The 14904-nt window shown below is 38.6% G+C and overlaps 1 protein-coding gene and 1 non-coding gene across 3 annotated transcripts; one reads left to right on the top strand and one right to left on the bottom strand.

Annotated features, from left to right (window-relative positions):
- Positions 1–1444: 1444 nt before the first annotated feature.
- trnae-cuc (transfer RNA glutamic acid (anticodon CUC)) lies at positions 1445–1516 on the bottom strand. Its single transcript has one exon. It is a non-coding gene; the product is annotated as a tRNA-Glu (tRNA).
- Positions 1517–1975: 459 nt separating this feature from the next.
- ice1 (KIAA0947-like (H. sapiens)) lies at positions 1976–14469 on the top strand. 2 transcript variants are annotated; one of them, XM_086310804.1, is made up of 21 exons: positions 1978–2164; positions 2443–2578; positions 2764–2822; positions 3887–3998; positions 5811–5887; positions 6128–6165; positions 6252–6334; positions 6469–6545; positions 6705–6742; positions 6852–6934; positions 8021–8057; positions 8198–8254; positions 8373–8456; positions 8568–8917; positions 9309–11951; positions 12256–12418; positions 12688–12848; positions 12930–13120; positions 13280–13380; positions 13476–13574; positions 13801–14469. In XM_086310804.1, exons 1-21 carry the CDS (start codon positions 2019–2021, stop codon positions 13980–13982), a joined length of 4917 nt encoding a protein of 1638 aa, XP_086166930.1. In that variant the 5' UTR covers positions 1978–2018; the 3' UTR covers positions 13983–14469. The 2 variants fall into 2 exon arrangements, with proteins under 2 accessions (XP_086166928.1, XP_086166930.1); XM_086310802.1 differs by having other exon boundaries at positions 1976–2164; positions 12688–13120.
- The last annotated feature ends 435 nt before the right edge of the window (positions 14470–14904 follow it).

Below are 14904 nucleotides of genomic sequence, written 5' to 3'. Positions count from 1 at the left end.
ATGACATACTGTATCTGGGCTTTGCTCTTTTCTCATTTCTCAACAAGTCAAGGAGACACAGATGCCCAAAACAAAATAACCATTGTCATAATCCCTGGGGCACCGTTACAAGGACCTTCAGCTGGACAGTGAAGAAGGAAATATGAAGAGTGTTAAAAGTAGGAAGAAATCATGTAGAAAGTAAAGAGTCATTTTTTAAAGTCATTGGCTCGCTCCAGGCAAAGAAAATGTGTGCCTAGACACTGAAATACTAAATAAATATAGACCATAGTTTCAGTGGGCCTTTTTTTCACAGGCAAATGTCTGCAAGGTTTTATGTGATGCAGAACCGTTTTATTGGTGCATGCCAATGTGAAGAAAAGAGACACAAGTGAGATCGGATCTTTAACTCACATAACTGCTTTACTGTTGAAGGACCTTTAACTTAACTTAGTAATTAGGTTACCAAAAATATTTGTGTCCTCAGTGCAAAAATATGTATTTCCATTTACATCAACCGCAGCAACTTCAGAGGAAAAAAAATAAAAGGACAAAATTCAACCTCACAAGTAGGAAGGGATTAAGACGATGGAGCAGTTTTGTTTTGTTTTGTGTATTCAAGATAGGGTTCAGACAGCTTCCTGTGGATTTAAACAAGAGTTGACTGAGACAAATTTATTAACAGCAGAGATTGTATGTCATAGACAGTCACTGTCTCTGTTTGACTGCATCTGTTTGAAGAGTGTGGCTCCTTTGCCTTGAGGCAACTCAGAAGGTTCAGTCAGAGGGTCTTTCCATCATGATGGCATTTACAACGGTGTCTTCAGGTGTTTCTTCTTATGTTGAAATTGATAGAACTTTCAAGAAGGAGAACACCAACTAGAAATCTTCATTTATTAAAACATATGACATTAACACTGAACTCCAAAGTGGTATTTTTTTTTAAAAAACTTGAAATTATGATACCTAACAAAAGTACTGGTTTAGTGTGTGGGTTTGAGAAGGAGCGAGAGCAGTGCGACAACTGTTATTAGTACAATAGCACCCTCTGCTGACTATATCTGCTAACTAATAATAATATAATGTCAAAATATGTGATATATGGTGCTTGACATTGGTGGGTAACATGCATTTTTTATGTTGCAACTTTGTATTTGTAAATGAAAATGGAGTGAGTGCAACGTTCTGTGTCAGTAAATGGGTTTGGGGTATTGATTAATATTTTAATATGACGCTAAATATTCTTTATATTAGATTTTTGAAGAATAGGCAACTATTTAGCTGAAGTACTGTTAGCAGAGTAACAGTGCTCTTGGACTTGGTAGGAAATGGGAAATGGAGTAAATCCCAGCTTCTCTGTGTTATAACTTGACAACCAGTCAACTCTTTGTTCTTTACTGTAAGTGTAGTTTAATGTGTTGCAACGATTTTGGGAAGCTATACAGGGACGAAAGAAAAAGCTGAGTTCCCTGACCGGGAATCGAACCCGGGCCGCGGCGGTGAGAGCGCCGAATCCTAACCACTAGACCACCAGGGAGTGATATCAACGTTGAGAACCTGAATAATGAAATAGCTTTACATCCCCCCTCAATTGTTATAAAGGTTTACTGTTATTTGCGTTTTGTAGGACTTTGAAGACAAAACAGTCTGACTACCTAACAAATTACAGTTCTTCCACCTTAACATTCAGAGTCAACACGTGGACATTACGCAGGAAAAAAAAATCACGTGACCAATATTCCGTGACATTATTATCATGAAAACGGAATTCAATACGCAGGCTGTGAACTATATTTTAAGTAGCTCAGTAGTTACACGGATAATTCATGGAAAAATATACACATAATAAACATACACGTAAATATTGAGTGTTAACTTCTTTTTCAAATGTAAACACACGAAGCCAATATGTAGAATTTGTCCAGCAGATGTCGCCACTTTATTGACAGTGGGTTTGACAGAGTGAAAATAGTTTTTTCGGGCTTCGCAAATCTTGGCAAACACTACAACAACAAAAAACATTTAAAACAGACTATATCATGTTATATAACTATATCATGTTAAAACTACAGGAAACGGTTACTCTGGCCTCGTTCGTTCCTGATACTTACACAAACAAATTTATTTTGACGAAAACGAGACTGAAATGCCTGAAGAAAAAACTTGAACAACAGGAGGCATCACGGTAAGGAAGCGGTAAAAATTATTTTAATTTCGTACGTACGCGTTACCGATATTCAATTCAATACGTAACTTATGAATATAATATGATTATGCTCTGAACTTATTAGTTAGAAATCTTATATTTCACGGCGACAGGCATTTTGCAAAGCTACCGCTAAAGGGGTCCTTCGCTTGGGTCCTTGGTCAACGTGGGAGACGCGAAAATGTGAAGTTGTTTTGAATATAGAGGAGCCTTCGTGGAATTTGTGACACTAAGATATGAAAGTTTTCCGTTTTCAGAATAAAACGTAAAGGCTGCCTGGGTATCGGTGGGATTTTTCTTACTATGATGCCAGGGGAGAATCAGTCCAAAGCGTTGGCAATCGCCGCGGACGCGACGACTGGAAACTGTCAAAACTGCTCTGTTTTGCAGCAGGTCGGTGATGTTTTGGGGGGCTTTTTTGTTACCGAGAAATCAGTTACAGTGCTTTACATCATCTTTTCGATCCAGATCTTAAACATTATGGAGCGATTTAATGTGTTTTTATCTTGTGGAGTTAACGTGTTGATAAGTATTTACTAACTGTGATGTCCCCTGTTTGTTTTGTTGTCTTTCGTCAGAGTCTGGCTGAATATGTGTCTTCATTCCTGGCACTAAAACAGAAGATAGCGGTTTCAGAGTAAGTACCAACGGACGGTTATTGCCTTGGTAATATGTCTTACGTTGAGACGTGAACAGGTCGTAGTTGCGGTATTCAGCATACAAGCAAAACTCGTGTGTTTTGATTTGCTCTGAAACATGGCGGCTGTCATCAGCTACAAGCAAACTAGCTGAAATTACAATAATTTGTCCAAAGTTTCTCCCTATGTGCTTTCTAATGGAACTGATGTTCGTAAGTGACTATACATTTACTTGATTTTTTTAAAATAAGTTTTAAAGCCATTTCGCAAAGCATTGTTTGTTTGTGAATATAGGATGGAGAGAAGAGGAATGAAAGTCTGTACAAATAAAGTAGAATACATTTGTGTGAATGAGAGACATTGAGAGAAACTGCAAGGAGTAGACTAGGAAAAAGGATGAGTTTTAATGTTTGATGTCAATCATCCAAAGCAACAGACAATGAAGAAGAGAATGCAGGCAGGATTGAGTGGGTGGAGATGACAGAATGATCGCAGCTAGAATGAAAGGAGGTATTTGCAATATGGTAGTGAGATCTGCTATAAGGTATGACTGGCACTGCTGATGATGCAAAGACATGGAAAAGAGAGAGAGTGGATATATTAGACAAAGAATGTTGAAGATGAAGTTTCCAGGCAGGTGGAAAAGAGCAAGACCGCAACAAAGTTTGCTGGATGTAGTGATCGAGGACATGAAGTGGTTTGGTGTGACAGAGGAGGATGCTATGGAAGCAGGTGATCATCTGTGGCAACTGCTAAAGAGAGAAGCCAAAAAAAGATGAAGTCTCGGTTTAAGTAAAACTTTCTATGCCCGTGTTACTCAGATAATTAAGACGGTGATCCTCTCACTTAGACACCTTGATAAATGGTGTGACTGTATATAAAAACTTCTTATCTTTGAACTAAGCTTTCATGAACAATATCCATTCACTTTCAGGACATTGTTACTTTATGAAAATTTGTAGACTTAATAAAACATAAAATGTTTTTGGGGTTGTTTTTTGTTCTTTTGCTACATTCAATTGGTTTAACACATGGATCCATGTTCTCAACTTGTTATGTGCAGTGACACAATCAGGCTTCAGCAGCAGCTGGAAGAGCTTCAGATCCGACTGGTTACTCTGGAGAAAAAGACGGCTGATTATGAATCGGTGCAAGCAGAACTGGAAGAAAAGAAAGTAAGCGGTTACACTTTACAATCTTATGAAATGTCCTAACCTGTAATCATATGTCTGACTCTTAATACTGTTTTCACACCAATAGGGCTGCTCGATTATGGCAAAAATGATAATCACAATTATTTTCACTGAAATTGAGATCTCGATTATTTGACGATATTTATTTAACCCTTTAAGACCTACTATAGAACCAAGTCCGCCAGAGCTTATATTATTTTTTTACATGTTGTAGTGCCATTTGTGGGAGCATTTCAAGTTGCTATACAACTGTTATAGCCCATATTTTAATAATATGTATGTATTAAGTCCATAGTAACTACATTAATTGCAAAAAAAGTGCAATAAACTACAAAAAAATTGAAAATCATTTTTGTTTTTTTTACATATATTTCTACTTGGAGAAATTTAAGAGGTTTATCCCTCAAAACTTTAAATACAAAAAAATTGCAAAAAATAGTTTACAACAACAGGAAATTTATTTTGAGTGTCTTCATAGTTTTATTTTGGAGATACACCAATTTTTATATACTGCAGGAAAAACAAAAAAACAATCCTATGATGCAAATTTGCAAAGAAAACAGCATGTGCATCAAAATAAACTATTTCCAGCAGTGCAATTAGAGTTCTAAGCATCCCAGAAACTATTCAGAAAAGTCAAACATGACTTATAAAAACACTTGTATAGGCTTTTAAGGCCTACAAGTAAAAAACTACATTTTCCGCGAAAATGACGTCACTTCCGGTTTCGGGCAGGAAATGGCGGACATGCGATAGTTCACGCTGACGTCTGTTTCACTGTGGGAAGTGGTATGAACAGGTAATCGGATCAGCAAAGCGTGTTTCTGGAATATTATGTTTTTGTTGCTGCAAGCGCTTTTTATGCAGTTTTTGCAAAGCTTTATGTGGAAGGAAACCGTGACCGAGGACAAGCTGATGGCATAAGTTGTAAGTACAACTCCTCTGGTTTCATATGCAAAAAAAAATATTGCGCTAGCTTACGTGGTTCAGGTTCTACAGGGATTTAAAAATAGTTACACAAAACGGAACGTGCGGCTCTGACCGGCTTTAAAGGGTTAACAATAACAATGTATTGAATAATGACTTTAAAAAATAATATAAAATAGTGTGCAACACCACTGAAGTTTTTTTTTTTACCTCTCTTTTCAACCAACGGCAGTCACTCTCCTCTCCAAATAACTTCTGCTTAGCTTTCTGAGCTTCCCTCGGGTCCTCTTAATCAGCGGTCTCCAACCTTTTTTGCGCCACAGACTGGTTTATGCCCGACAATATTTTCACGGACCGGCCTTTAAGGTGTCGCGGATAAATGCAACAAAATAAAACTAGTACCGGTACCGAAAAAAAGATTTATTCATAACACACGTGAAAAGACCCAGGAAAACAGAGTTAACAATCAAAACGATAACAAAATAACGCTGAAAACCGATAAAAACCCTGAAAACCATACATTTCACACCTGAGCCTCAACTCTCGCGGCCCGGTACCAAACGACTCACGGACCGGTACCGGTCCAAGGCCCGGGGGTTGGGGACCGCTGCTCTTAATTGTTGTGACGCATGTTCGAAATCAGAGAGGTGCGCTGGATTTGCCACACGGAGCAGCGCGAGAGTAAAGCATGAGGGAGGGGCTAATAATCGGCTCAGTCATTTTTAATGATGGTTGAAAGCCCAGATCGTAATCGTGATTAAAATTCGATTAATTGAACAGCCCTACACACCAAATAATTCACACTCATAATATTTCATTAGTTTCTGGCCTTTGCTGATTATTCACAAATTATTTATTTTTTTACAGAGTGCTCTTAAGGTGTATGAACAACTATCTGAAGAGGTGGAAAAACTGAAGGTGGAAAAAAGCGAGACAATAGCAGAGTATGTACTGGATCCAGTCTTGGTCATAACAGTACAAATAATGTTTTTTGCTTTGGAATTGTTAGTTTTTATTAATCTTCTTTCATTTTGAAGGGATTTTTTTTCTTTGTTTATTTTTGTTTTGTTTTTTGGTAAAGCACTTTGTGACACTGGATTTGATAAGCGCTACAACAGTATTATCATTATTATTAATGTTGTTATCATTCTAAAATGCTAACTGGCATTTTCCATTTTCATCAGGAACAAAAAGCTTGAAGACCAGCTAAAAAATGTTAAAGGTACTTTGCATTTGCATGGTGTGATTTGTACCAGGGAAGACTTGTAATTGTAATTGATTGAATTTGTCCTAAATTGTCTTTCTTAGATTTGGCAGACAAACAAACACTTGAAAATGCACAGCTGAAAAGAGAAAAGGCTGTGGTGGAAAACGATTTGCTGATATCTCAGGTAAACTAAAGGAATGCTCTCCAAATGAATTGTTTGACCTTAGTTTAATATCATAATTTACAAAAATGCAGCTAGCATTCACAGTAGCTTTACATAAATCTGCTAAAACTCATAAAAAAATGTCACTTGTTTAGACATCCTTGCAGAAGTCTCAGGCACAAGCAGAGCAAGCTGAAAAACTCATGGATGAAAACGCCAAGATGACAAGCACGTAAGAATTTGCACGAGCTGTTGAAATATATGATTAGTCACAGTTTGAGGTTCATCTTCTTCTTCTTCTTCTTCTTCTTTTTTTTCTTTTTTTTTTTGAGCAAAGCTTTTAAAATGAATTGCACTGAAAAAAGGTTCCATGTTGTTTTCTCATCAACAGAAAGGACAGCCTTGAAAGTAAAATCAGAATTCTTGAAGGTATTTAAAATCAAATTTTACTAAATATTTTGTTGCTGTTAATAAGTTCTGAGTCTTTTATGTGTTTGTTTGCTATCTAAGCTGTGATTTCTTTGATATTTTTTTTTAGATTCAGTTTGCCAACAGAAGCATAAAATTTCCCAACTGACCAAAGAGAAGACCATACTAGAGAAAAGTATCAACGATCTACAGGTGCAGTACAGCCCTTTACAAATGTTATGGAGTAAAATATTTTCTAGTATGATAGACCAGAGTACAGGTTCGACAGCTCTGAGTTTTCAATTTTCATGAACATATACAATACAATACGATACAATACAATTTTATTTATATAGCACATTTAAAAAACCACAGGTATGCCAAAGTGCTTCACAGAATGAGTTAAGAGCAATAATAAATACAAATATAAAGCACAAAATACAAATAAAATATACTAACAGGCGGGTGACATAACTAACCAATAATACACCAGGCATAGTAGGCACCAGTAAAGTCCACACACAATGCTGAAGGTTAAAACATTATAAACATTAACAAAGTGATAAAGATAAGTTCCAGTACAGTAAAAATGTGGGCTCTAGGAGACGGGGAAAGCAAGGCTAAACAAATAAGTTTTTAATTGAGATTTAAAAGATTGAATTGAATCAGACGCCCGAATAGCTAAGGGGAGGTTATTCCAGAGGTAGGGTGCGACAGCGGCGAATGCGCTCTGGTCTTGGTCTCTGCGGTCACCTCTGGTCTTGAGCCGAGATCTAGGTCGCACCAGGAGCATATGTCAATGCCGACCATGATGGTTATCCACATAGCCAAAACTCTGGAGCAGACACAGCTGCATTACTGCATTAGATTACGGCAATATGTCTCTGAAGGTTCTCTGTCATCCAGGTCATCCTGCTGCATTAGAGCCACACAGTGGATGGAGACTACATTTTATTCTGAGCTGATTATAAATCAGTGATATAATTGCTGTCTCCATCCTTGTATATGGAAGACTGGATGATTGTAAAAGCGCTCATATTAAGTACAGTGTTCTGTGCTTTGAAATGAATCAGGGTGTTAGTCAGCTGGTTCAGACGCAGCAGGAAAAGGAGAGTCAAAGAGAAATCAGAGTTTGCTATAGAAAACCTGCCAGCAGCAGGTTAAGTTCAGTCTGTTACCCTGGTAAGAGTTGAAGTTCACTGGCTTTCTGGATCAGAATACTCAAGTTTGCTAGCTAAGCCTGCTTTCTGGAATAGGATCCGACCATTATCTGTGTATAATTTCGTTTTTGTTTTGTAGGTGAGACTGATGAAACTGGAAAGGGAAAGGAACAAAGGTAAAAATCAACAATGAAAATTATTAACGATAATATTTTCAGCATTAAAGGAAACAATAATATTGTCTGTTTAATTTTTAACAGCATCCATTTCCTGACTTAAAATCTGTTTTTAAACAATATCTGAATTATCTCTCAAGAATACAGGAGCACAACAACTCAAGCAAGTGCGCCTGCAGAGCCTAAAATTGACAAAGGTATGCAGCTGTTTACAGATTTTGTGATTTCATTTGAAAAGCTGCGTGCATACACCAACCCCCAAAGCGGCCTGATTTTTACATTGTAATTGCAATTATGTTTTATCGTGTGTTGCAGAAAAGTTCTGGATGTTGCTAGAGAACTTGTGGGCATGTGTAGACCCAGAGCAGGAGTCGTCTGTAAACCAGTTGCACTTTCACGGTATTGTTTGTAACATAACAGCATATACGGTCTTTTCAGTTTGTTTTTCTTTTATTTAACAATTCTACACCTCTACATACACAATATCTTCTTTTATTCTTTTAATTTCAGAGTCCAGAGTTCCTCCTTCCTCTCCACAAGCCACACTGCACTCTCATTTGAGTAAAATGTCCCCGTTTGGTTCTCCGAAGATCAGTGAACCCCACAGTTTCCACATTCCAGCGAAAGCAACTTGTACGCCATTAAACCAGTCTCCTCGCGCACAGGATGCCATCAAGCACAAAGCATCTCTTCAGTGCTCTGGTGAAAGAAAGCAGGCAGGCACTCCAAAAACGAGCAAGCGATCACCTAAGGCACGCAAAACTGCTGAGTCATCTACGGAGATGGACACATTATCTGTTGAAGAGATTATCAGATTGTTTAAGCCCATGCCTCCCAGTATTTCACCACTTCCAGATTTGGTGAGAATTTGGTTAGATCTAATATGAACGGCTTTTGTTGTTGCTTGTTGATCAAAGTGCTGATTTTCCTGTTTATGGCTTTACACAGTGTTCTGTTTACTGCAGTAGTTTAAAGGAAAGTCTTTAATATAATGTGAAAGTTTGTTTTTGAGAAACGTGTGTATGGTCAGACACTAGTTGAAGTCCTTCTTGGTATCTTAAAAGGTTTCAAAGCTGTAGTGGCTGCACATACCTTTTAATTAGAATTGTCATCAGCTGATAAAACCTGTAAGATTAACTATTTAAAATCAAATACCTTAGAAAGATTACTCTTTGATAAACCTTGTTATTCTTAGGTCATGATAAATATAATATCTTTTAAATTACATTCTTGCTTTCTTGTTTCCTTCAGAACACTGAGGTGGAATCCATGAAAATGGAGGTTCGAGAAAATGAAAGTCATTCTAAACCCTGTGAGGACCGGCCTGCTCTTAAACAAGAGCAGACCTTACACATTGCAACCTCACCATCAAGTCAAAGGAATCCAAAATCAGCTGCACTTCAAATGGAGGAGAATGCAGACTTGTCGGTAGTCGCAGACGAGCGAGAGGGGGAAATTTCCAATGAAAAGGACTTTGAACCAACCAAGTTTGGTGACATTCCTAAAGTTATTGACAAAATCGCTACAGATGTGAGAGGAATACGTCCTCAAAACGACATGCTGATTGAACAGGAGCCATCATCTGCACAGTTATCACCACCATCATCGTCGTTTTCCACATCAAGTTTTACAGGATTGATTGAGGCTGTGCCATTACCTACTGAAAGTACACTTCTATCCTGTAATCCTGGCATCAGTAGAATCTCTAAAAATGAAAATGCCTTAGAAGATGCAAATAGTGATCTCTCAGAGACTGTAACAAGCATGGATGTTGACATGAGCCCTAGTGACATTACTGATAACAAAACAGTTGCTCCTGATGGTGGAGAGTCAGCCCTAATAAGTGACTCTATGGAAGGCATCGTGGCTGCAGCTACACAAAATAGTTCAGACATTGAAAAAAATACTCTGGATTCTTTTAAACTTCAGGACAGTACACGGTCTGGCTGCAAGGACTCTGATATACCTGAACATACTCAAAGTTCATCAGGCAGCAGTGACAGCATCACTGCTGTCTCTAATGAACATCTTGAAGAGAAATTGGAAGTTGATGAAAGCATCAAACTTCTTGGGAAGGAGGATGGGAATGCACAGAGGACTGCAGAAGATGATGTGGCAGCTTTGCCTGCATCATCAACCTGTAATAATATACCTCCACCCCCTACATCTGCGTTGTTAAAGAAGGAAAACGACCAGTCCGGTGCTGATCAGGAATCTGGCCACGCAAATGTTGAACCTTTTAGAAAAAAGGATGCTGACATAGAAATAGTTACCAGCTTCCAAGAAACAAATACTATAAACTGTGAATCTTTGAAAGAAAGTGCACATTCTCTTTGCAAGCGAGTGAGTCCTTCCTGCCTTTTAGCCTCTATAAAGCTGCAGGCTTTGGATAGTCATCCTGGAAAATTGAACGTTGATGTTAACATAGACCATGTCTCAACAAACAAACCAATTCCTTTTCCATATTTAGAGAAAGAATGTGACATTGAAAAAGCTACTGTTGAAGATCTTCCTCAGCACAAAGTACACACCAGTAGTAGTACGTCATTGGAGACGATGCCTGATTCCCCAGAGACAAATACTGTAAACTGTAAAGCTTCAAAAGAAGATAGACATTCTCTTTACAGGCAGTTGAGTCCCTCATGTCTTTTGCCCACTGTAAAGCTGGCATCTTTGGACACTCAGCCAAACCCAGGAATATTGGATGCTGATGTTCAGACAGAAATTATTTCAACAAACATACAATCGCCTTCTTTCAGTTTAGAGGAACAAGGTGTCACCAAAAGTGCTACTAATGAAGACCAGGCTCAGGATGAAATGAATGGAGGTGATACTACTCCATTAATTCAGAATCCTGCCACAGAAGGAAAAGATAAATCTTTGGACTTGCAAACGGTAGAGCCTGAAAATCTAATAAGAGAGGAAAAAACTACCTCAGGAGAAAGTTCAGCTGAAGCTCAGGCTCCAGAGTGCATAAGCAATGTTCGCGGCGAAATGGGTCCTCCACTTCCTCGTCTCCTTACCCCTTTGAAGACTCCTCCGAAGGCGAACAGATCTATCAACCCAAGGCAGGCTATTGGGAAACTATTATTTCCTTCACCCATGGATGGAATTGAATCTCCTACTTCACCTACTCAGACTAACAGAACACCGAACCGTCATCAGCTGAGTTCTTTATCCACAAACAGCCCACTCCCTCTAAATGGAGTCCCCTCATCACCACTTCAGTTCGGCTCTGCCACGCCTAAACATGCTGTGCCAGTCCCTGGTCGCCTGCCTTTGACAGCAGTGAGTTCTTCTCCTTCATCATCCTCAACGACGCCATCTCAGGAGAATTCCATGAGATTTCTCGACACCATGTATCCAGAGCTCTCTGCCCGGGCTCGTACTCTGAGCATTCTTAGAGGCAATGTCAATCTCAACATTTGCTCATCCGAGGGCAGAACATTACCGACAACCGACAGTCAGAAGTCTAGCTTTAAAACTATAAACTCCACTTCAACGGCCTTCACAAAGACTGAAGTGAGGGGAGAAAAAAGGCCTGCCATCGGTATGCTGCAGCCTAAAAGCAGTAAATGTCTCAGGCTTGATCAGGCTGCTGGTGTGACTCGCAATCAGGTGCTTGCCTCCTCTTCAAAAAGTGGAGACGACACCTCATCAGCCCAGAATCCGACACTAGAACAGCCGAAAACTGAGACAACCTCTTCACCCCTGAAATCTGTAGAACATCCACAGAAAAATCTTATAGTTAACTCTTTAAGGAAAATTGAAGACCAGTGCTTTGATCTGCTGCCTGTGATCCGGAGCCATCTGCATGTTGGTAACCTTCCCAAAAAGCCTGTCTTAAGAGATGAGGAGAAGGAGGTCATCGCTGAAGTTTGCCAGAGCAACTCAGTTAGTAGACTGTTTATTGTTCTTACATTTTTTTATCTTTTAATTTCTGGTTGGAGGATCTACTGGGCTGAAAATAAAACAATCGCACTCTACTGCTACAATGCTTTTTAATAACCCTTTTGTCAGTAAATGTATTACCTCCTTCCTGTTTGTAAATTTTGCCACATACGAGTATGAAGGTAGTTTCATGTCAGCAAAATTAAGCAATTAGTTCACATCTGCCTCTCATCAAAATGTCTGACTAGTAAGAAGGTTCTTTGTGTGTAATTTGACATTTTTCTGTCTCTCTTGGTTTACACTTTAGGCAGATGACATGATTGTGGCCATCCTGAACAAACTGAAAGCTGGGAAAATGGACCTGAGTCGAAACTATGTGCAGGCCCTCTGCAGAGTCTACACTGGGCTCTGTAGGCAGAGGAGAGATGTGGAAAAGGCTCGTGTCCTGGCCTACAGCCTCCTAATAGAAAGTGAGCATTTTATGTTGTTCCATATTTATAAAAGCTTTACACAGCTTTTCTACACTAACATGGTTTTATTTAAAAATAATTCTAATGACAGTTTAAGAGAACTTGTATACGTGATAGCTAATTTGATTTTTGGTGTTGTTTAACTGGAAAACATAGTGACGGCATGGAAAGCTAAAGTTAAAGAACTACCTCTACTCGTTGTGATGTATTACTTAAGCTTATTTGTAGTCAATATTGCTATTATTTTCTTTATTTCATCCTTTTTGCAGATTTTCCAGATTCTGCGAAGCTGATTTTATTTATGGTGACAACATGGCCCAACCTTCTCACACACACCAGTTCTCTGTCCCAGGCCATTCATGCCGTCACCAAACTAAGAGCATCAGAAGAGCTTCTCAGCTGCCTTTTAGCATTTCTTGGCTGGAACAAGGTATTTTTTGATTACGAGTATGCATTCTTTAAATCAAGTAGTGTGTGCCCTCTTAAACTTATTCTTCCCATATCACTACAGACTCCTCCCTGTGACATTGACGAGCTGATCTCCAGAACACTTTCTGAGATCAGATCGGGATCAAATTTGTCCTTCACAAAACACAGTCGGTACGGGGAGGACCTTGGAGCCGAGGCTTGGGAACATGTCTATGCACTGCACCTGCTTTGTACAAACAAGAAGTGGAAGTGGACCTATGATAATTTACTAGGGTATGTTATTTTGTTTTTCTGTCTTGTAGTAATAATAATAATGTGAGGGTTTTGTTTTTTGTTTTTTATGTGACTTGCAAATAAGATGTAAAAAGCCATATCCAACATGGCTCCTGAAGGCACATAGCTTCTGCTTAACTTGTTCATTTTCTTTGACAGCAAGGAGTTGTGGCCACTGATGAACAGTTGGGTAACACAGCCAAGACAGCAACAACAGCCCATCTCTGATGTGGCTGTTGCTACTGTGCTCAGACTCATAGGTCAGATGTTTCCTAAATTTATTTGGTTATCAAGCTTTAAGCTGGAGGGATTTGTTGGAAATTACATTAAATGAATTAAATTGTTTTTGTAATAGGATGCCTTGGTCAGCTGGGGCTGAAGGAGAAGTGTAATTCTACTGTGGTCACTATTGCCAATGTCATCAATACATTTGGTAGGCACGGACCAACTGAAGGTAGGACATAATTGCATACTGAAGGGAATACAATGTTTTTGTTAACATGGTATCTCTTTAATTTGTGTAGTGTTGATTTAAGCAAGATTTATATTTCTCTGTCTCAGACATGTTAAAGCACATTTGCCTATCTGTATTTTCTGTGCCATTAAGCACATGCTGATTTGCCGCTAAAAGGAAGGGTTTCATGTAACAGTTCTAATTATATTATGTCACATGTGTGCAGGTGTGCCATGGGAGGTGCAATTAGCAGCCATCTACTGCATCTATGACCTGTCTCCATGCAACCCCAAACAAGCCCTGGAAGCTCTTGCAGAATGGAGAGGAGAAACATCTCAAAGTGTCCCTCCTGCTGTCACTAGCTGCATTAACCAGCTAGCCTCTATTTGCAGACAAGCCAACAGCTAAAGTGCACAAATCCACAGACATGACAGTCTGTCCCCTTTTTTTTGGAAACAGACGCATAAATTGGCGCTGATTTAAACTTACTGGGTGACTCACAAGCAGTTATAAATTGGTGGTTCTAAAATTTTAAAACGTCCAGCAGACTGCTTTTTGTTTTAATTTTTTTATGTGCACTTCTACTCTAAAATTATATAAAAATGTTTATATTTCTGAATTTTGTAGCAGTTTTTGTTTTTTAAATTGAAACTTTGCCTGTAGCAAATGTACTGGTATAACTTCTGTTATACTCAGATTAATGCTGTAAAGTACTGTACAGTGTGTATATGTGTGGTGTTGCTGTGTATGTTTTTCTGCTGAAGTTTACAGTTGTAGCATCAGTGTCTGTATTCATGAAAAATAGGATTGCCAAAGTAAATATGTTGTACAGTTAAATGCTTGAGAGATTATTTAATTGTTTTTTTTGGGGGGGGGCGGTTTTCAAATTAAAATGTCCGAATTTGGATCCAAGTTGTGTTCATTTGCTGCAGTCTCTGTTAACCTAGGTCTTCTCAGTGATGTGTACATACTTCAAAACTATTGGGAATGCTGCATACTATCGGATCAGCTTGTTATTTTTATAAAAAATTATCTTGAAACTAAAAAAGTAAAACGTTCACAGTTTGATGAACAGTGAGGTTTATTTTGCAAACGTCAGGACTCATTAAAATAGAGTAATACCCGAGGACTACTAAACCACTACAACAATCATGTTTTATCTTACCCGGTGTTCAGATTTATGAAATGTGGAAATTTTGTAAGAGCTGCCATTTCCGGGGCTGCCTATCAAAATAAAATCTACAATCGCTCGATAGCTACATTCATCATAACGTTCAAGCTCATACGAATTAGGACTTCTTTTTTTAACCTCCATACAATTTGTTATGAT

The sequence above is a fragment of the Aulonocara sp. 'chitande type north' Nkhata Bay genome, linkage group LG11 (genome assembly GCF_057382095.1).
Source record: "Aulonocara sp. 'chitande type north' Nkhata Bay isolate Kocher_YH1m ecotype deep benthic linkage group LG11, A_spYH_male_GT1.1, whole genome shotgun sequence".
NCBI lineage: Eukaryota > Metazoa > Chordata > Actinopteri > Cichliformes > Cichlidae > Aulonocara > Aulonocara sp. 'chitande type north' Nkhata Bay.
This window is presented reverse-complemented; position numbering and strand designations above follow the sequence as displayed.

Excerpts from the sequence above, each read along its gene's own strand:
- ice1 (XM_086310802.1), top strand. The coding sequence starts at position 2,019 with ATGTTATATAACTATATCATGTTAAAACTACAGGAAACGGTTACTCTG. Across the intron at positions 5,888-6,127 it reads AAAAGCGAGACAATAGCAGA|GAACAAAAAGCTTGAAGACC; the intron begins GTATGTACTGGA and ends CATTTTCATCAG. Across the intron at positions 8,918-9,308 it reads TTTCACCACTTCCAGATTTG|AACACTGAGGTGGAATCCAT; the intron begins GTGAGAATTTGG and ends TGTTTCCTTCAG.